General features: G+C 49.1%; 1 protein-coding gene across 5 annotated transcripts in view; it reads right to left on the bottom strand.

The window, feature by feature from the left end:
• Positions 1–292: 292 nt before the first annotated feature.
• Positions 293–22,914, bottom strand: part of Igsf9b (immunoglobulin superfamily member 9B) — a 56,861-nt gene continuing 34,239 nt past the window's right edge. For 3 of the 5 annotated variants that reach the window (XM_041656978.1, XM_041656979.1, XM_041656982.1), the window contains 2 exons: positions 15,098–15,219; positions 293–12,042 (listed from right to left, as the gene is read on the bottom strand). In XM_041656978.1, coding sequence (XP_041512912.1) covers positions 11,834–12,042; positions 15,098–15,219 — 331 coding nt within the window. In that variant the 3' untranslated portion in view covers positions 293–11,833. Of the gene's footprint in view, positions 12,043–15,097; positions 15,220–21,686; positions 21,733–22,914 lie in introns of all 5 variants that reach the window. The other 2 variants (XR_005974731.1, XM_041656981.1) reach the window with 2 other exon arrangements.

Below are 22,914 nucleotides of genomic sequence, written 5' to 3'. Positions count from 1 at the left end.
TCTGTGCACCATGACAACATAAGTTCCCCCACCCAGAGGATGCGGAAGCTTATCGGTTTTTACCCCTGGGGGATCCCAGGTGCACACTACAGGGATTCATGCAGAACGACCCCTCAAAACACACCTAACCAGTAAAGGAGGAACAACCAGTTTAGAATTGTGTTGAATCACAAGTTAAAATGAGCTGATGGGGTGGGGGGAGATCCGGGACCAGGATTAAAACTAGATACCATGAGCAAATATTCTAGATAATAAAAAAAAAATAGAAAAAATAGAAAACAAACTTTTTAAGCAAATTTTTATTTATATCAAAATACAAAACATTTCTGAAGCAGAGTAATGTTACATGAGGAGCAATTAAATACTAAACGCTTTGTTAATCAGCTTAGCTTGCAACATCCCCAAGGGTGCCTTCGCTGGCTACACATCTGGATATTCGCTATGCCTTCTTTCTCTCTCTTGTCCTGTGTTTGCTTATGTACTGTTGCTTGTTTGCAGAGATGAGCATGCAGTGTTATCGGTGATGCGTTGGTTAGTTTCAGCAAGCCTGACAGAGCCAGCAGGTGAAGCCTGGAAGAGCAGTCCAGGCCAAGGCAGACCGCACAGCTCCCCCCAAATGAATCTTGGGGGGTGCTCAGCTTTTACACTGACAGATCTGAGGCCCACGGGATCACTGTCCTCAGCAGTCAGGGCAGGCGTTATCGATTGGGACCACGGAGCAGATACAGCTATGGGTCACCCACAGTGAGGCCTTCTCAATGGGTTGAAAAGCCCACCCAGGCCAAGGAACAGGAGATGCAGAGATCCCTAGAGGAACCTTTGTCCCCAAGAAACTAGGCAAGGGCTAGAGAGAAAAGATGTTCCTCCCAGCCTTAGGCGGTTAGGATTTGGTAGCTGAGGTGCCTGCCCCCTGGACAGGCCCTTCACAGATAACTTAGTTTGGAGATTTTGAAGGGGAAAGCACCTGTTTGAGAGTGTAGCTGTTTTGGATACACCTCCACTACTAACCTAGAAGAAAGGGGAAATGGGAAACAGGAAGGAGCTTACCCCTCACTCCCATGGCCACCCTACACCCAGTCCTACCTGGGTCTCTCTTTCCATCCCCAGGTAGTGCGTTCACTTTGGCACTATGCATTGATGAGTTCATGCACACATGCATGCACGCACACACACATGCATGCACATGCATGCCACACACACCAACACCTGGTTTCCCTTCAGTATCTGCTCAGGCAGAAGATGGGACCCTCCCCCTTCCACCATCATTTTCTGCCCCGAAGAGTCCCCTTGGCCCACAGGTCTCCAGGACCCAGCTCCAGGCTTGATGACACACACCAACATTCCCAGGCTTCCAAAGAGTGATAAAGCAGGGGGGCTCCCCAGAGACAGAATATACAGAGTGTAGAATATGTCATAAGGCTTTGGTACAGCACCAATTCAATGTTCATATAGTTTGAATTTTAAGGTATCTTTTAGAAGAAAAAAAAAAAGCTTACTGAAAAAATAGTGTTTTTTATTTACTTTTCAGTTACATACCTGAAGTTCAAAAAGTATGCCTCTAGTTGCCATCCAGATTCACACTCAGAGGTGTTCTGTGTGCAGCTGCACAATGTGTAGGTTAACTGTAATTTGGAACCAAAGTCAGCTGCCTATGATAACTGACTTTAACCAATCCATACATACATACAGAGAGAAAGAGGAAGGAGCAAGAGGAGGAAAGAGGAAGAGAGAGAGAGGGAGAGAGAGAGAGAGAGAGAGAAAGAGAGAGAGAGAAAGTGAGAAAACACAAAAGCTACCCCTAAACCTCCCACCCCAGTCCCCCTAGGAAAGAACATCTAATAGAGACAATATACAGCAAGCTCTAAGGAACCAGTGGGACGAAGGTGACTGATTCCGTCCAGCTGGCCTCTTCAGAAGCAGCACCATGAAGCACCCTAGCGCAGTGATGTAACTAATATTCAACATTCAAGAAATGGAAATGAGGTCTGAATGGTCTCCATAAGAAGACCAGGCATGGATGGGGAGAGCCCCAAAGAAAGCCAAAGGAAGAATAAAGGTTTGAAATGAGAGCATGGGATCTCATGACAAAACTCATAGTCGTGTCCAGGTATGCTAAAACTAACAGCCAAGAGGTTGCTAGGTGCAAGAGGTGCGCAATCTGTGAGGGACCCCGGCAGCGAGCTCCAGGATCCCTTGCCTCCCCATTTCTGTGTCTACAGACGATGGGGGTAACAGGAGGAAAGGAATTCATACAAAAACTGCCTTTAGGTGAGGGAAGAAATATGTCCAAGATGATATAGTCCCTCCTCATTAAAGAGAAAAAGGTGGTGATAAAGGGGGCCCCAGAGTTGCTGACCAAAGCAGGATGCCCTCTGCTCAGTCAGGGACTCCATGAGGACAGGTAAGGGAAAGCTTGCCCCATGCCTGCCCTCATCCTCCAGCCCCACAAATGGCAGTTAAGAAATTAAATCCGAATGGAGCTTCAGGACTTTCCGACGGTGGCATACGGGAGTCCGTGAACAGAGTTTGGTTCACTGCTCCCTTTGTGACCTCTCAGCCTCAAATTCCAACATCGAGATCATTCTACAGAGAAACTCCTACCAGTCCTTGAAGGAAGCACTAATCACTTCCTCAACAACAGGACAAAACCCCCTACTTCAGCATCCTAATCCATCCTTCACCCACAGGAGGGGTGCTGTGTCCTGTCCCCCACCTACCTCATGCTTTTGTGTTAATATTTCCCAAAATGATTCCGCATGAGTACCTTACACAAGGTAAGGTCCAGGCAAAGAACTGAGGAGTGGTGGGTGTGTCCCCTTTCCCCCAGGCTCCTGGTTGAGGGCAGCAAAGAAAGGACAGAGCTACAGCAACCCATGGGAGAGCAAATTCCAGATCTGTTCCACATTCATTCCGTAGAGCAGAGGTAGCCAAACTCAATCTCTTTGGACTCTCCCAATCTCCTACTAATAGGGAAGAACATCACAGTCCCAACAGTCTTCCCATGGAATAGGGACCAAGATGAATCACAAGTATACAGAAGAGTTCAGGGTCCTGGCAGCAGCTTTATCAGAGCACCCCTCCCATGGACTGAGAGATTCAAGGATGACAACCCATCTTTTGTGTGTATAATCAGACACTGACCCTTGTTCTGTTTTCCCCTGTAGAAAGCTGGCTCTTCTGCAGATTAGGTGACTGGCGTTGGGTCACCAGACCTTTCTCCTCTAATGCTTACTGTATACCATCTTACTGAGGTCTGGGTCATAGAAAGGGCAAAAGTAATACATTGCCCAAGCCCTAAAACTTCAGGGTAAGGGACATGTCCATCTTCCCATTTCCACAGAAGGGTCCAGTCGGACATCATGAAGTCAAATAGTGATCTCATGTCTTGATGCTGCTGAGGTTTCTAAGAACCAAGCTTTTGGCTCAGTGTGGAAAGAGGAAAGTGTCAGAGCGAACCTGGGCTTCATGTAGTATGAGCCCTAAGATGCTAAAATGCTTAACTCTGCTGGTCTCTCTTGTGACCAGAAGTGAGATAGCGTCTGCACACAAAGAGAAGAGGTGGGCTCTAAGAACCAAAAAAAAATAGTATGGAAACCCCTTTTGGTAAGTGAGGAGGGGACTCAAGCTAGGAAGGGACAAAGAATTTGCTGCTCTTCCTCTTGCCCAAACTCTCAGAAAGTTTACAAGAAACACCTAGCCTTATCCCTTTGGCCTCCCGAGGAGGCAGCAGGTAGGAGCAGACACACTTTCAGTTAGCCCCAGTGCTGGAGTTCATCCAGGACCACATGGACAGAGCCCATGATCCTACAATATCCTTGGAAAAATTCGAGTGTTTTGAGCAGAACATCGAAGGAACTATAAGGTGTCCCTAAGGGTCAGGAGTTAGACTCAAGGCTCCACACCACCCTACTCTGCCTATCACCCCTAAACCCCCAAAAGTCCTTCCCATGATTGAAGCACCTGGGGTAGGAGCTCTTAGCCAGCATCATGTTCTACTTTTCTTGAGTGAGAAGCAGAAAGACTAGGCTACAGCTTGGAGTCTCTCCTGGCTTTGGCAGTGGTCTCAAGCATGTCACTCTGATCACTTGGCACGTGGGAAGAAAGAGCTAGCACCAGGAGATGCCTGCTTAGGCTGCAAGGCACATGGCCCTTCCAGCATAGGTGAGGTCTCGAATTCTCAAAGAGGTATTCCTCAGAGTGCACATCTTCCTGCCCAGACACAAATGAACTCCTCCCACCCACACCACGTCCTTCCAACCACATTATCTAGTTTCAGAGTCCCAGGCTGAGGAGGAGGAAGAGAGCAGTGGGACTTATCCTTCAAGTCTGGCCCAGCATGAGTCTCCCATCCCGGATCTTCCATTTGGTGTTTCAGGGCTAGACCACCCACCCCATTTCTGACAACAATTCATTTTCCAATTAAAAAGAAATGAAAACGCACAGATGCTATATTTATACGAGATATCACATTCACACTGGTTCCAAGAATCTGCAGCAATAATTATCAGGGTGTTATCTTCTCCAAAACGGAGCCCACGCAGTCAGTCTCAAAAATCTCACTGCCACCTTCCACAGAGGAACTGCTTGAGCCCGGGTGCTACAAACCAGGACAGGCGTTACGGGGTAAGACCCAGACACCCTGACCTCCCTCTGTCCAAGATGCTGAGCTAGATTTTTTTTTCCAAGGAACTGAGTACCAGCCTTAGCCGCAGGGGCATGGAGTCACGCTTAGCATGCTTAGATCTCCATCATCCTTTCTGTACTGAGCACCTCTAGCGAACTGTATGAGTCAGGGAACCCTCCTGACAGGAGACATACCGGAAGGAGATGTACCACCTTCAGCTCTCTCGCTCTTTCCTGCAAATGACTTGAATGTTTTCATATATACACGTTTCTATCAGAAAGACTCAAGAATCATCGAACGGACAGTATGTCTCTGGAGGGATGGAGAAGTAGGTGGGCATCAAGGCATGAGCTAGCACCCCGGACCACCTGGGGGAGGTGATACTGCTCAAAGTGTCTCTAAGCACAAGTACAAAAATAAAGCGAACTATGACTTCATATAGATATATAGATATATAGATACGCTAGATAGATACCTTTATATAAGGTTTCTTTACATTTCTATAGGTCTGCAGAGGGCACAAGCCTCCACTCCTGCCCGGCTTACATCTCGTCCCCACCCACTCCTCCCACTCCCCACGTGGACAACTTGCCCGAAGCTCCCACTTTTAGTGACGGCTATTGCAGCTGATTCTTGCCCTCCCCCCAGTGAGTCTCATCTCACCTTAAAATAGAACAAGTTATATATATATATTTATATAATTTTATATACAATCTCCATAAAAAATACACTCAAGGTGGTATATTACTAGTAAGACCCCCCCCTACCCAAACAGAAATTTGTCTAGCAAAGAAAAGAGTCAGCCATAACTAGGCCTGATGCTAGCCAGGCAAAGCGGTGTCTCTACAGTTCCCTCATGCCCACTCATCAAATTCACGTACAAATCATAGCCATACAACACACGCGCGCACACGCACACACACCGCACACACCATACCACACACACAGACACCACACATCCCAGATACTCACACCCATCTAACACACTTTTGAACACTGAAATAAACAGTTGGCCAGGGGGTCATGACCAGGCAGATAACCTGACACATGCAGAGAAACAGGTGCCTTCTTTCCATTTCTCCGACCCAGCCAGGGTAATATCAACCTGTGACAGACTGTTTATGTTCTCAGTAGGCAATAAAACTACTCGGGGATAGAATGAGCTTCCCTTCCAACCTTCCAAGGTTCACAGGGTAACTGTGAGGAGGCTTATTCTCCTCCACCAAATAAAATAGATTCCTAAGCCAAAAAGAAGGCAATGTCCCCTGAGTCCCCACCTCCCCTATGAGGAGCATCAGGCATTTTCCCTCGCCATAGTTTATGTGAAAATCCCAGGTCACCCCAAAACATGCTTACAGTATTTTAAGGTTGAAAATGCAAATTCCCTTCCCCAGTCCAACCCCTACACCCTCCCCAATTCTCCAAAGTCTGATCACCTCCCTATTGTAGACCATGCAGAAGCCAGAGGTTCTGGAGCCACACACAAGTGGGGAAAAGGAAGTAGAGCCTGAAGGATGTGAATGTGGGTGGAGGAAGAGCTTGCTCTACTTCCTAAAACAGATCCAGGAAACCCAATGCCAGTGGGAGAGGGGATTGTTGGGATACATTTCTTCAGTACCCGGGAGAACAACAGGGGCCATCATTCATGGTGGGAAAGTTGGGTAGGAAAAAGGTACAGTGAAGACCCCAGCTTCAGGCTGAGCTTCTGCTGCTGCTTTGGTTGAATTCCCTAACCAGGGGTCCAAGGCTGATCACTGTTCACCAGTGCTCTTCAGAATCTCTAACTGCTGCAACTAACAACCAGCCCACTGCAGAAGAGAATGTCCAAGTGAGTGATTCAATGACTGGCTGCTGATCTACCCAACTACTTAGCATTTAGGATACCCCAACTCTTCCCTCCTAAGGCACGGCCAGCCACTAAAAAAAAGTTGCACTAATACATTTTTTTTCCAGTCTACACAGGAATCCCTATGATTTGGGAGTGTCTCTGAAACAGACTCAATCGATTAGGGATTTTTGTTATTATTATTTTAAATGAGGTCATGAAAAAAATTCTACCCTCTTGGCAATCTAAGACACCAAACACCTGGTGCAGACAGTGTATCTGTTCCTGAAAGGCTTATTTGAAAGTATAGACAGGGGTCCAGATAGAAGGTTCTGGACCCATGCTGATTCAGCATCAAAAGGTCAAAGAGTTACAAGCCAACCCCTCGCAATACCCAGTTGCATGAGTTGGTAAGAGTTAAAAGAGTCCAACCAGAGCTTTGCTTCTCAGTTCATCAACTTGTCTTAAAGAGATTTTTCAGTTATCCTCTTGATCCAAGAGGAAGCTGGATACTGTAAGGAGTACAGAAAAGATGGTCTCTGATTTCAGATGAAATTATTTCACTCCCTTAGCTACACTGTGGTAAATCTAAACTATCAAAGGAAGAGAAATTGAAGACAAAACTTCTAGATGCCAGGCCACTGTGTAGCCTCTGGGATGAAGGAACTCTCTACAGCTCAAGAAAGACTGACAAGTCTGGAGGCCCAGCCTCCTGGGCACCATCAGCACCAGTGTCTGATGGGCATTTTCAGACAGAAACAGGAAGAAGCACAGCATGCCCCAGCTGCCAGGAGAATGAGCACCAAGCTCTTGAGAAGAACCTTCCCTCTCCACTGGAGAGCAGGGACTGACGGCATTTGAAGCTCCACAAACAGAAAAAACTGAAGAAGTCCGTATCCGGCACTCAGCGGTAGAAGTCAGTTCTACATGCAGAAAGCCCTGCCTTCAGCAAGATTTCTTCCAAGATCCAGCCTGGGTCTGTTCAGCAGGCCCCGCCCACAACCTGCTCTCAGTGGCTACATTCTCCCCACACCTGGGGCACCTGCTCTTCACGGCCCTCCCTGACAGTCACTTGTTCCCTTGTGATGATCCTCCTCAACCATCTGCACTGTCATCCGAGCTGGCAGAGTGGCCACAAAGAGAATGAGAGGCTTGCTGTCTTGTTTGGGTGTTAACCTCATCCTTGCAGGATTCCTGTACTCTCTACAGTTGGTTTCATACTCTCTCCATCTCCATCTTGCATATCTGAACATGGTCAAGCCTCCTCTCCACAGTCCATCCCTTTAACTTCTCTTCCTGAACCACATCCGCCCTATCAACTACTGTCTTCAGTGCAGAGTGGCTACTAAGGCTCTTCTGGAGGCTCTTCCCAAAGAGACAAAGGTAATCAATAAAACTGAGCCTCCACCATCTTTGAGCCAGAACAAAGGGCAGGGCCAAGTCAATGAACACTATTGAAAATGCTCAGGATCCCACACAAAGCATCAGTGGTACTCCTCTGTACCCCCATCTCTGCCCTTGACTCTATCTTCTTACCCCCAAGTCCCTGCAGTGCTCCCAAAGCACTTTTACATGCAAGCAAAGCAAGTCCAAGCCATTAGCTTTTCAGTTCCTAGAGTTCTCTACATACTAGTAAAATGTACTTACCTACAATTCTCCCAGCCCACCCCAAACCCTCTAAAGGATTTTGCTATCAAAATCAGAAGAAATGGCTCAAGCTACACATACCTCAGCCTCAAACACAGATCCTAGGAAGCAACTAAGATGCCCTAATGCTCTGGGACGCCTCACCAGGAGGAGGAAAGAAAGCAATCACACATCTCAACTTTACCTAGTTTTCTCTCTATAAAAAGGGCAGAAGGATGAACAGCTAAAATCTGTTCAACCTCAAATAGTTTAGATCACTGTGCAAAAAACCAAGAGATAACACGCTGGAAAAATATCAATAAGGAATTGTTATAATCCTGCCAAAGTCTCCCCCAAATGCATAAGCTAAGCCTGTGGAGACGGAGTGCAGAGCCTGCTCGTGCCATGCGATGCTACACCCTTTCCACTGGGAGACTCTCTGAAGACCTCTCTCCTGTTCTCGTCTGTCCGAGAAAACGGGAGAAGACAGGCTGGCCGTTAGGCAGGAACCAGCATCAGATGCCGGTCCAACAGCCACCAATGACCACGGATGCAAAGAATTCCACTCAGAGTCTTGAAGCAAAGCCCTGTGTGGTCAGCCACCAAATAGAGAAGCAAGATTCACTTGGTATTTTTCATCTTCTTTCCCCCAAATTGCAGTCTCTCTGGAGAAACCGGTTACTCTCCTTTTGGATTTTGGCTTAAACACTGAAATAGCATTTCCAGTCAAGGTACAGAAGGAAAAGATAGAAAAAATACTGAGTACAGGAATAGGTTTAGAACTGGTTACTTCTGCAAGGCAACCAGACCCAAAATGGGGGATTGGGAAGACATGATCTCCCACAGCAAGAAAGATGAAGCCCTAGGAAGCTCATAGTGGTCACTGCCAAGTTCAAAGGCAGAGTGTAAAGGTCATTGGTCCCTAGAAATGGATATACCTCAACATCACACGTTTCTAACCAGCCTGTCAAACACGTGCCCAGGGCAGTACTTGAGAGTGTGCCTATGACACCCTGATCATCGCATTGGCCATGGGGACTGGTTCCTGCCAATTTGCCTTGCAGTCACCAAGGAACAGCTGAAACAGTTTCCTGAAGTGCAGGAATGCTGCTGGCCTCCAAGAAAAGTCACAAGAAGGAAGACCTCTTAGGCGGAGAATGAATCAGAAGTCACTTTGGAATGGATAGACCTTGTGCCCCTTTGGAGTCCAGGGGACACAATAGCACAGCTGCCATCCACTGGCCAGTCAAAAGCAGTTTCCACCATTTGGTCAGCTAGGCAGAGGTAAGGGGCACCATCAGAGGCAAGAAGAGGAAGAAGACAGCACCTTTGTTAGCACAGCCTGCAAGCCCAGCCTACAAGCCTAGCCGTGGACTTGCATCTTACCCCACAAGGTTTGGCAGCTCTTAGCCCCTACAATATCCAAAAGAAGCAAAGTCTTCCACCTCAACTTCTCCATTCTCACCTCATGGCTCAGACAGTATCAGAATTGCCAGGAGGGTTCTCAGAACGCTTGGCTAAATTCAGTACCGCCCAGCACCAACGACCTACTTTCACACTCCAAGATTCAGGAGTCACGTGGTGTGAGAGAGCAAGCAAAGACCACATGCAAGGCCACCGCGAGCCTCCAAATGCTACCCCGCCATTGCAGGTAGATTGGTTCCCAGTACCCCCGGGAGACACTTGAGGGAGCAGCCCATTGTGGCAAAGTGGCAGAAGCGGTGGCCCCCTGCTGAAAAAGGAGTGAGTCTTCCAACTCAGCTCTTCTACTTTGTCGGAGTTGAGGTCCAGAGGACCCATGGCCCCCAACACCTCTGAGCATCACATCAGGTGGACAGTTCGAGGTCCACGGCCTAACCTCAGAGCAAAAGGAACTCTGCCCTCAGCACCTCTTTCTCCTATATCCAGAAGAAAGCTGTGGTGGTGTGGCTTGTATGGTGAAGCCTCAAGTGTAGGGTCCATCCCTAGCTCATTGGGAGCGAGAAGGAAGCACCAAGGCCTGGCTGCAGAGATGCAGTCCATCCCCCAAGATGGAAGCGCCGAGAAAAAGCTCAGTGTCCCAGCCCCTGGGACCTCAGCAAAGTCACTAGGCCGAGTGACTGGCAGCTTCTGTGGGAGCAGCAGAAGCCTTCCAGCAGACGGGGCTAATGCCCGAGGAGGTCTCTGGGGAGCAATGGATACAGCAGCACCAAGAAGGAATACTTCCAGGAAGCTGACAGTTATACTTTAGGCAAAGCAGGAGGGGAGGAGAGGGAGGGTCCGCTCTCCCCCTTGTCTACTCTTGAGCAACATCAGAACCGTTTAAGGAGAGAGAGAAGCATCTGAATTGACAAATGGCATCAGGAAAACTTCGGGAAGCTAACAGTTTGAACCAGGACAGGATTTGTACAGAGAAAGGATTAGGGCCCTGGTGCCTACCCACTACTACTTCCGTCATCATTCCGGTGCCTCAGCCAGCTCCATGCAGGGGCAGCGAGGAAAGGGCACCCCAGAGCTCAACAACCTGAAGTCCCCTCACTTGTTCATCTCATGCACTGGAGATTGGGTCCAGGGGGTGGAGAAGGACCCCGGGGCAAAGCAGAGTTGGCAGGCAGCACACAGAGAGTATGCCAAGGAGCCGCAGGCAGCTCCCACAAATGGCAATTAATCAATCTGGAGAATTAGCAAACACAAAAGGAAAGGAGGAGCCAATCGGCCGCAGGGGAGCGGTGCTCTGAGTTCAGAGCCAAGACGGGTATAAATAGAGCTGTGGTAGCTTGGTGCTCAGCACAGGTGGCTGTGGAACAGGAGGGCCTTTGGCCTCAGGGTTCCTAGCCCTGGCTGGACCAGAAGAGATGGAGGCATGGCGACATGAACAAGGGATTGTACACCAGGCCTGCCTGTCAGCCCCACTGCTAAACAACCGCTGCTTCTCGGGTGAGTGCCAAAATGCAGAAGAAAGGAAGATGGCAGTCTGGCCTGGAGCCTAGCCATGCCTTCCTCACTTAGCAAGCAAGTAATAAAGGCTTGGGATTAGTTCAGGGGTTAACTTGTTGCTATGACCCCAAGCAGGGAGCTAGGAATCACAGCAAGGTCCCTTTTCTGCTCTAGATGAAAGAGGCTGGAAAGGATGGTGAATTCAGCTGAGAGGCATGACTCCTGTTTCAGCCAGAATGATCTCCCAAGACAGACATGAGGGCACCCACCAGCCCACAGGCTGGCCTGCTTATGAAGCCCAGCTGTTCAGTCCCTCACCGACCACAGGGGGAAGACGGCACTTTGCTTCAATGTACATATATATACACATAGAGAAACCCACCAACTACACACAAGTGTATTTGTATCTATATCTATATATATGTGGAGTTTGGAGGATAGGAAATAATTCTAACCCCCTCCCAGGACTTGGAAAACGGAAACAAACACAGAGTAGTAAAAGCCATTGCTTTTCTCTTCCTCACTTCCTAAGACGTTTGAAGAGGTGAGAAGAATCGAGTAAGGTGGGAGAGATGGTGTTGAGACAGACGCTTCCTGTCCTCACACACTCCCAGCTCTGACCCACAGATAAAAGCTCTTCCCTCAGTCCTCTGTCCTGTGGGCAAGGCTAGCCAGCTAGATGGTAGGGGAGAGAGAGGCCCACGGGCAGGGGGGGACCACACATCGGACAAGGGCCTGAGCCATCCCATGATGGGCAGAGGAGGACAAGGCCCTGTACAATGGTCCCGCTCTGCTCCCTAGGCCTAGCACCCCACCCTGGGGACACTTAGAGTGACGTCAAGTCATAGCAGAGTAGCGTGGCCTGGGTCATCATGATCCACGCTGTTGAGGATTGCCGTCTGGTCTTCTGGAAGCTGACGGTGGCATAAGTCCGAAAGTCGGGCAAAGGGATCAGGACGAGAATGTCTCTTCTTCTTTCGGAGGCAGACAGCTTCGTCGGGCGACAGAACCTGAGAGTTGGGAAGCTGCTGAGCCTGGGAGGCAGAACCGTCTACAGAGAAGACAGACACACAAGAGAAGAGGTGTGAAAAGGGTAGATCAGAGCCTCACGCACTCCATGCATCTCCCAGGGATGAAGTCCAAGTTGCCACTGAAACCAAGGGAGCACCTTTGTTCATGGCTCCGAGGCTAAACCGCTGCCGAGAACCTCCTCTTTCCCCCACTCGAGCAACCAGCAACCCAGCCTTGAGTCAACGAAGTCAGGCAGGTATTTCCCCTTCTGTGAATTCATGGATCTCAATGATCAAACTGTTTTAGCAATTCGTCTACAAATATCAGCTGTGCTGTGCCTCTTGGATACCAGTTATCATTCCAGGTGGCAGGAAGCAGGGTTTCAATATGTCTCCCACCTACCCCAAACAATGACAGACATTACACGAGACTTCAGTCATAAGCAACATTCAGGCCTGCACCCCTCTTCTACTACGGGGGCCATTCGACTGCCTCATGGCCCTTTGGAGGACACAGCGAGAAGGTTTGATTTTCTAGAGTATACTCCAGCATAGAGGTATGGAGGAAAACACAAACAGCCAAGATTTGAAAGATACAGAAACTGGATTCTTAGGTGTTACAAGTACAATAACAAAGAAAGATGGACCAAGAAAGGGCCAGTGGCTAGGGTCCTGCATCTGCCTCCCCAGGTGTTACTACCTGCCCAGAGTCTTGAATGAGGAGTCTTCCCCAGAGCTGAATGAAAATGGCAACCATCAATAAGAACAGCCAGCGCATAAACCCAAAGTCAGGAGCAGGTGTAAGCCAGCATGGTTACAAGCTTGTAATCCCCACTGGGAGACTGAGACAATAGAATTAGGAGTTCGAGGTTGCTGGGCTACATAGTGAGACTCTGCCAGAAGAACGAGGAGAAGGAAGAGGAGGAGGAAGAAGAGCAAACACAGTATGTTCTAGAGAGAGAAAGACGACTATGTCAACAGAGCTTAAACCTTGTCCTTGATGCAAGGAAAGGCTTCTAGAAGATTTTTGCGTGAGATTGTGTGTGCTTGTGCATGTGTTAAAAAGAAAAAGAACTGTAAAATCTCTACAGCTCACTCTGGTAGAAGCAAGAGGATTGAAAGTTCAAGTCCAGACACGGCTTGTTCCAGTCCAGCCTGAACTATACAGTGAGATCTTGTCTCAAAACAATTACAAGACAATTTTCTTTCTTACTGCCTCAGTATTCCCATTTAGTGCAAAAGAAAATTACACAGACTGATGATAGGGAACTAGCCATACCCAAAGGCTAAGTGACGGATGGGTAATTGTTATCTCCCTAGGTCAGGTTAAGGGTGTCACCTCTATGGGATACGATATGAGTGTAGATGGAGAGAAAGGCAACAAGGTACATCACCAATCCAAAATGGAGAGGAAGGGACTAGAGCTTTCATTTTTTCAGTAAGGACAACCAAAGAAGGCCAGCTATAATGCAAAGGTTGAGCCAACATACCTCACCAAAGGATCGGGTGTGAGGGCAAAAGACTTTGGGGACAAGCTGAGCATGGATGAAGCAACACCATTCACGTAACTGAAGAGAAGTGGGGGGCGGGGGTTTCGAAGAGGATAATCAAAAACATTAAGAGTTGTAAGACATTCAAGTCTGAGTTCAATGGCCAACTGGAAATATAAGATTTGAACTCAGGGAAGACACCTGGGCTGTTAACACAGACCAGGCATAGGAGAGAACAGGTGCAGCTGATGTGGCCCATTTTACAATAATTAGATGAGATTTATTTATTAAAATACACAGTCATGAATTATATAACAATATTTTCACTAAGAAAAGGCCATATAGTCAATGGAAGTTCCATAGACTGTATTACATGACGACTGTCCTAGTTAATATAAGCATCGTCTAAGATGTTCACACAATACCCAGATCATCTAACGGTGCATTTCTCAGAATGTGTTCCTATCATTAAATGACAAAGATGCAAACACACAAAAGGAATATATATATATATATATATATATATATATATATGTGTGTGTGTAGTACCTGTTCAAATTGAATTATTTTAAATTCTGCTTGGAATTTGACCCAAGCCTCAGAAAACTCATTTTTGCTGAACATGGCAGCACACACCTGTAATCCTACCCATCAAAAGGTTGCAAGAGGACCAAAAGTCAGGGCCAGCCTAAGCTATACAGCTTGTTTCAGGCCAGCCTGAGCTATCTAGCTAGACCCCATCTCAAGGCGACAAGATAATTTTCTTTTTCTCTGCCTTTGTACTGCTATCAACAAACTGATAGGAAACTGGCCATATCCGAAGGTTAAGTCATCAATGAGTTTAGGGGCTTGGCCTCTGTGGGACAATTTTTCACACCTGGCTTATCAGAGAAACTGCTGAATATTCTTCCTTGACAGGTCATCATAATGTTCCTAACAGACCTCAGTAGCAAGAGACTATCTGATAAGCATCAACTGCTTTTCTAAACGAAAGATCAATTCTTTTTGCACTCTTTCTAAGCTACCCATCACCGCGGAATATGCATTTCAATGGAAGTGTCATTAAGGAGACAATGAGAATTCACTCTCTATCCTTAGAAAAGGTTAGTCAAAGTAGCGACTGGCCCCTGCCACGTGACCCTAAGCTCTATCACGCATGCCCAGTGTTCAACTAGAGGGCTTGAAATGGTGACAGAGCATCGTACAAGGAGACAGGGATAGCAGCAAAGTGTGCTTCAGACTGGGAAAGAACAGGACACTACTTTTGAGGAACAGTGTGTTCCTCAAAAATACACTAAAACAATTTAACATACTTCCTAAAGCTGTGACTACAGACAAGGCTCTGCGGGTACACATACCCTCAGAGCAATGACTCCCCAGGTAGGAGGAGATGAACCGGGAAGGGAAGGCAGTCAGATCTCTTTCTTGTGTTTCTATACAAAAAATCATTTGTGCATTATTGAAAACAAATGCTTAAAAGGAAATCAAGAACAAGAGAAGCTGGCTTCATTTCTAGAGAACACCCAAGGTTGGGATCCTGGGCCCACAATCCTCATCAATTGGGAAAAGCACGGTGGAAAGAGGAGAGGCGCTTCCCACCATTTACCGGATCGTTTCTTTGACTTCGAAGAGCCCTTGGATGACTTTTTGGGCTTCTTTATCCGTTGGTATCTCAGAGCCTCCAGCCTCTCAGGCACAGCAGCGTTCCCGGGTGCAGGTGGAAGTATTCTGCAAGGAACAATTAGAGAGGCACAGGTCAGCTCCCAGAAAGGAGCCTTGGAAGAGGGCTGGAAGAAAGCCAAAGGACTGCCCATAGAAGGATGGAGCCCAGGGATGGAGTCCGGGGTGTCCACAATCATTCCTGGACACTTGCCTTCCTATTGCTCCTGGAAGGGAGAAAACCCGATAGAAAGCTCCAGCGGCAGGAGGCCTATCTCAGGTGGAAACCAACCTGCGGAACAATCAGAAGACCCTAGGGAAGGAGAGAGAGACTTTAATGTCAGCCTACCACACATCACTTAGGCTGGGACAAGCAAGTGCCAGAGAAGAGTCGGTTCCTAGAACTCATCATCATCAAGACCTTTAAGTAAAAAGTGAAGAGCAGATTACAGCAAGGGGTGAGCAAATCCAGTCCCAGCAAGCTGCCTCCCGGCTCCAGAGATAGGAAAGGACACACAGCCAGTGAGGTGTGGGCTTTGCGGCTCCCAGCTTCACAGAGATACTCCCTCCACCTGCAAGATTCATCTAGAACCTCACAGCTAACTGCTGTGACACACCAGCATCTTCAGCAGGTCTGTCCGCAGGACACTGCAGACTAGGCTCAGATTTCCTCAGTCTCGTAAGGAAACAGAAGAAAGCAGAAGATTACGACAGGGCCAAGTGTTGAAATCTTAGGGCCTTGCAAAGGCCTTGCTGTTTGTCACTGGTCTCCAATGTGTTCTGTATCTTAAGATTCAACCTAAATGTTGAGATTGTTGAGAGAGGAGACACCTACATGTGGAACCCTTCTTTCTCCACTCCAGTTATGGGATTGATCAAGTCAGCCATTTAACCAGAGCCTGTGCAGTCTCGGTCACAAAGGGAAGCAAAGCAAACCAAAAGGAGAGCAGTGTGTGACACCATGCCTACAGAGAGAGCTTTGCCAAGAGTCATAAAAGAAGAAAATGGAGAAGATACGTTATCAATCTCAGTTTTTCTCAAAGCAAGACAACTTGGAGCCTGAGGAACAAAGAGGGCAAGAGAGAGGCAGATACGATTCCTTTCCACAAATACTGGTACTGGAATAAGACCAGGTAAGGGAGGGACATTCTAGGGCTATGGCAGACAAAGGTGACTCTCTTTGGTCTCCAAGTACCACATCTCCCTTCCCCACATCCATCACAGTGAGGTTTTAGAGAATCCTGATTTTTAAAAAAGAAAACCTGATGGTCCTGCGGAAGCCAAAGAAGTCCCCAAAGGTCCACAAGCTACCTGAGGTAGGGGGAAAAAGTGAGGGGGGACAAAGAAAAAGGATGAAAAGACGGCACTTCTCCACCATCAAAGGTCTCTACAAACAGTGGGAAAAAGAAACTTACAGACTGTGGTAGAGCCTCTGGTCTCTGGAAATAACTGGCAGTGAAGAAACCTCCATCTTCCTTGATGGATGCCATTTTCTCCAAGGTCTTTTAGTGCATTGGGTATCAAGCAATGCTCTCAAGTTCAAGTCAGAGGCAACTCCTTAACATTCCAAGGCCCCCACAACATCACTATACACTGCACAGGTACCCATGCCCCATGATAAAGCAACCTAGTTCACAGTGTGAGCAAGTCCCCCCAAAGATCCAATATGCCAGTGTCCAATCCCTTTCCCTTCTCCCACCCCAGTTCCACCCAGACATCGTCCCCGAAAGCTGCAGCTGGAAGGGATCTTGGAGAGACCCCGAATCACCCCTTCTCAGCTTGGACAGTGCTCTTTGTGTTACCTGAAAGGAAAATCAAAGGCATGAATTCTCCACAATTTGCCATCTCTAATCTAGACCCTGGCCGGCATCCAGAAAGGCCATGTGAGATGAGATACACAGTCAAAGGAGACAGACATGAGGCAGGCGGGAACAGCACACCCCAGTACAACCCTTGACGACCCACAGTTACAGCACAGTTCTCCCTGTTCCTTCAGTCAACAGGCAGAAGTAGCATGGGAGCCGCCTCTCCCTCCTGCAGATGGTAGGATGGGAAAAACAATTCACTAACACACAACAGCCAGGGAAATGGTGGAACCGCTTTCTGTATGTTCCACAGAGAGCCATGAGTTCAAAAGCCAATCCAGTCAACCACAGAAAGAGCCCTGGGTCAGGGCACAGGCTATACAAGAAGCTGGTAGGGTACCCCTGAAAATTCCCAAGGATTCTTCAGGCAGGCGAAATTTTCAGGGGGTGGAATACCAATAGCACAATTAACATATTATTACTATTACATTTGTATTATATAATGTATGCTTACCACTTACCACGTCTATGAGTCTAAGAGGTGAGGACTGCATTAACCATATTCTAGACGGAGAAGCTGAACTGTAGAAAAGCATCAACTTAGCCAAATACCACCAATCAGGCAGACTCTTCAGTATTAGGTTACACCACTCTTTAAATTTCTTCCCAGGAAAATGGGTACAAAGGCTACAATAGACACAACCGAGCTTCCCTGCTCCGCCCACCTGCTCTGCAGTCCACTGGCCACTGCTGCCCTCTGCTTCAGCGACACAGACATAAGACAGACCAGAGACGGAGAAAACTGCTCAAGTTTCATCTTGAGGAACAAACTCCCAAACAACAATGACATATCAAGAGAGAATCCAATTTTCACTTGAGAAGCGGCCAAGCTCCAGCCCTTCCAGGATACCTGCCGCCCATCTGCCTGAGCTCCTGGCTCAGGACTCAGACACTGCGACAGAGCAGACGATGTCTCCTGGAGGCACCAGGATTTACTTGCGTAATGCCAGAGGCAAAAATAAAAGTAAGCCTTTAGCAGGACAGGTGGGAAGAGAGACACAGACAGAATGGGTCTGTTTTAAGTGAGTTATACAGAAAAGACATGAACTATTTCCCAGGACACTTAAGGGAACAGCGCCACAAGTCCTCTGGTATTGACCTGTCTTCTCTTTTTAGGAAGGGTAATTGTGACCCAAGTCTACCTGGTATCACTCCACCCTTGGAACTTTTGGCATTGGTATCTAGAATAGAAATCAGGATGAAGAACTTTGAAATCACCCTGAACTTGACCTGTAGGTGAGGAGGTTACAACAAATTTCAGCCCTGGTCTCCCAAGGCGAGGCTCCGTTCTCCTGGTGGTCAGTCTTGACTTTTCCCCACATACAGGACTGCTTCACACTCCAGGTCCGCTTCTCCGAGGAGGTGACCCAGATAGACTACTGACAGACAAGGGTATCCAAGCCTATGAGCTTTCCTGGTCTCACGTTTCACGTAAATTCCAGTTCTGCGATCCTGTGATGTTCCTTGCAGCTCGGAATTACCAAAGGGCGCCAACATTTACTTCAAAATCCACCCCCATGCCAGGCCACACAAAATTCCCAATCCACTCATTCAACCCAAGGGGTGTTATCTGCCTAGCACCCTGCTCCCTAGCGTAGCTGAGAAAAAGAGGTGGCATATTTACAACATAGGAAAACCTTAGGCCAGGAAAGTCAAAATCCAGCTGGCCATTGCCTTGCTTCCGTGCGCTAAGAACTGGCCATCAAGACACGTGCGATAGCAATTCTTGACACACCTGGGAGCCTCAGCTGAAGAACCACCGCCATTAGACTGGCATGTAGGCACGTATGTGGGGCATTTTCTTGATTGCTAAAGGTGGGAGGGAGCAGCCCACTGTGGATGGCACCATTGCTAGGGAGGTGAGCCTGGTCTTTATAAGAAAGGTCGTTGAACATAAGCCCAGGAGCAAGCCAGTAAGCAGTGTTCCTCCAAGGTCTCTGCTTTGGTTCCTGACCCCAGGTTCCTCTCTTGAGCTTTTGACCTGACTTCCCTGAATGATGCTCCTGCAAGCCCAATCCACCCTTTCCTCCCCAAGGTTGCTTTTGTTTCTGGTGTTTATCACAGCAACAGAAGATAAACTAGAGCAACACAGTTTCCCATTGCCCCCACCCCAGACAGGAGGCAGAAAGAAGTAGCTCGGCAGCTGCCTCCTCTCATCACGGGTGAAAGGATGGGGAAATCTATTTGAGTACATAGGACAGTCAGGGAGAAGGTGAAAGCACTCTTTATGTACCCCAGAGACAACCAGGAATTCACAAGCCAGCATCATTCCAGGCAAGCCCGATCACAAAGGGATCCTTGGGGGGGGGCGGTCAGGGTGCAGAATCAGTGTTCTGCCTCAGGACTCAGAAAACGCTTGTGTCCAAATGGGGACTCCTTCCTAGAATCCACCTAAATAAAAGGGGTAAATGGGGGGTCAGGTTACGTTTTCCATGCCTCTGCCTCACAGAGGGCACAGGAAATGGAAGTCGACAGAGATGGGAAATCGGAGTATTACCAGCATCAGAGGGGCACTGAGTGAGTGGCTGGACCCCCAGTGACCCAGAGAAGAATAGATCCACATACTGCAACTCCCCACACTGAGATGGGAGCTGGGAAGAGGATAAAGAGGGAAGAGAGAAAAGGAGGACGGGGTCGGGGAGCAGCAACGGGAATAAACAGGAGGAAAGGACAGACACTGAAGGGGAAAGAAACAAAGCAAGGACAAACGCAGACAAGAAGCATCACCATGTCTCCAAGCAAGACCGGGGGACACATGCAAAGATGCAGCATGAAGACAGCGTCTACAAAGGAGCCACCACGCCCCCATGGCCCAGCAGCTCCTGTGCCCCAGGGAGTGTTTCAGCAAGCAGGAGAATGAGCAGAGGTTCCTGTTGCCTAGCACCAGAAAAGCGTAATGCCGATAATGTAGAGGGTCTTCATTCTTCTGGGCTGGGGATGCTAGCCAGGCCTAGGAGAGGAACAACTGTCCTTCACTGCTGGCCCTGGACTCCAGGTTTGCCACGGTGATAATGTGGCTGCGTTCTCTCAGATCTGACATGATGAAGACACTGGGAAAGACAGGGTCAGGGGAATTGGAGGGGGAGGTGGGGGAGGGGCTGGAAGTCACAGATGACAGTAGAGCCTGTCTACTTCCCAGGAACTGGGTAAGAGCTGTCCTAGGGATACCAAACCTCGGGGGCAACAAAGGGGCTATGCACTATACAAGGGAATGGTGGGAAGGACAGGCACAGGACACTGAAGCTGATCATTGCGCCTGCTCTGTAACATCCATCCAGGAGGTCCCGGAAGCAGGTGAGCTCGCAAGCACTGCACGATCCTGCCAACAGGGGTGGCTACAGGCTGGCATTCAGTTGGCCTCACACCATGTTAGGGCCTCTGAGATACTGACTGACCGTTTTAAAGCTTCAGGTCATAAAGAAATGTCCCCACCATCTTTTTATGGGAGGCCTCTCTTATGACACAATGAGATTTATAGTCCTGAATTACGAAGAGCAGCCTGTCATGGCACGTGAGAGGAGAGAAGCAGGTAGCTTCTTCTCACTTGGAAACCAGAGCATCAACACAAAAAGCTCCCCCTTCCCACCCAGGAGCCTGGTGCAGTTTGCCAGTGCAGCATGGGCAATGGAGCAGATGCAAAAACAAGCATCTCTTTAGGATGCTTTGACAGAGAGGAAGTTCTGAGTGTCCTGAGCATCCTTAAGAGATACATGACCCCTTCACTGAGGGCTCTTCTTTTGGATTCCACCTGGAAGGATGCTGGAGGAGCCAGCCACATTAGGGGAGGACCAAGTATTGATCTCCAGGATTTTCAACTCTCTGCTAACTCAACTCCCTTCTCCCTGGCATGAGTTCTCCCGAGGCCTTTTCCTAAGAACATGACCCTAGGAGGCCAGCATAGCTACGACAGGGACCCTGAAAGCAATGTGGCTCTAAGGACGAGGTCACATTTCAGTCCTGCAACAACCATGAAAGGGCTGCAGAATGCAAGAAGCTGGGGGAGTGGTTACACTTCCCACCTTCCAAAGATCTGGAAGCCACCTGATCCTGAGGACCCAGATGGATGTGGAAGAGGGACGGCTATCATTAAGAGCGCCAGAAAGGGGGGGGGGGGAAATCTCAGGAAAAGCGAGGGATTAGCAACCCCAGGAAAAGATCTGAGTTTAGGGGGAGGGGTTGTCAGGGAGGACACTATCCCTGAGTCTGCTGGGAAAACTGAGCAGTGGGGTAGAGAGGATGAGAGGACCCCTGGAACTCAGTATAGACCCAAACAGGTCCCCAAGGGTAGAGATGTAAAGCTGATTGTGAAAATTCTGGGTCCTTTGGGGTTCATGTGGGGTCCTGCAGCTGCTGTGGGGAATCTATATGGGTGTTGGCAGTGAGTGGCAAGTGAGAATAACTGCAGTCCATTCTAGAGAGGTGGGTGTGGGCTTGGAGGTTAAAAGCTACAGCTAGGCAGTGCCCCGGCCTGGCCAGCTGGGCAGCTGGAGCAGCAGAGCAATGCGATGTGGGGAACCCAGAAGCCATGGGAACCCAGGAGCAGTGGCCGCCCAGGTGGGGCAATGAGGGGGATGTGTTTTGGAGCCCCTCTTACAGAAGCGATGGCCCTGCTGAAGCCCCATTCCCCCTGCCCGCCCCACCCCGCCCCACCCCGCCGATGACCTCCCTTACCTATTGAGCTGAGGAGAGGCTTGTCTCGACAACACTGCCCAGATAGCTGAGATAATCAGAAACAAAGCAGTTACCAACACCAGCCAGGTGAACCACCCACGCGCACCCAGAGGGGAGAAGGGGGGGCACAGCGAGCAGAGACCCCAGGCGAGGCCAGAGGAGGGGTGAGGGAGAAGAGAGAGCCAGAGAACCAAAGGCATGACGGAACAGAGATGGTGAGCGGGCTGTACAAGGCACAGACAGGGAGTGAGGACAGCATTTGCTGCAGACAGAGGCAGGTGCCCTAGCTAGTCCCTAGGATCCCCACACAGCCTGCCCACTAGGAGCACCTGCAGTTTCCAGTGACCAGAGTGGTGGGAGGAGGAGGGCTGAGATCCCTCCTCTCCAGCTACCTCCCAACCCTCCACCACCAGGACAGCCTCCTCTGGAACTCTGCTCGCTTCCACAGGCCACTACATCAAGAAGAGAGAACCCAAGAGAAAGAGTGAGAAAGAGAAGGGAGAAAGGATGAGGGCCCGGCGAGGGAAGAAGGTAGGGTGGGCACGACAGAGGCGTGGCAGTCTCTTCAGAGCAAACTGGGTCAACCTCAAGGCAATGGAGAAGGAAACGAGGAAGACAGACTGACTTGAAAAGGAACAAAGGCTAGGAGGCCGGGAGGAGGGCAGGTTGATGGAAGAAGAGGTACAGACGGGTGTCCAGGCCAGCTGCTACAGTACAGAGTGTGCGCTCCCGGACGAGCAGATCTCGGGAGCTTGTCTGTCTGTCTGTCTCTCTGTAGCTTCCTGTGACGCACACAGGACGGCGGGGATATGCCCCCCCCCCACACACACACACACAGGTCTGAGCTTGTTCTTAGGCTCCAGGGGCACCTTCCTGAAGAGACTAAGGACGGCCTGGAGTTCAGCACTTACTGGGCATGCTAACAGGCATCATATGTAAGCACACGGGGCCCCTGTGCAGCAGCCCTACGTGGTGCGGAGTGGCTACGCAAGAGAAGACTCTGACACAAGGTCTCTAGGCAACTGCGGAGAACCGCGGCTACCCAACGCCTGAGATCACCAGGGTATGGTCAGCCCCGCCTCAGGAGCAGGATTCACAGACATCACTTCCTGCTGTGCTGACCCCTTCCCCTTCCCCACGTTCCTGATACACGGAGAGCCTTCACTGAACTCTGGGCTGGGTGAGGCAACTCATGAAGCTTCCGACAGGGTACCAGCAGGTAAACCCA

This window comes from Microtus oregoni, unplaced genomic scaffold (assembly GCF_018167655.1).
Source record: "Microtus oregoni isolate MIOR12 unplaced genomic scaffold, Mior012 000008F_ref0000371, whole genome shotgun sequence".
In the NCBI taxonomy this organism is placed as follows: domain Eukaryota; kingdom Metazoa; phylum Chordata; class Mammalia; order Rodentia; family Cricetidae; genus Microtus; species Microtus oregoni.
Note: the sequence above shows the minus strand (reverse complement) of the source record. Positions and strands in the feature narration are given on the sequence as shown.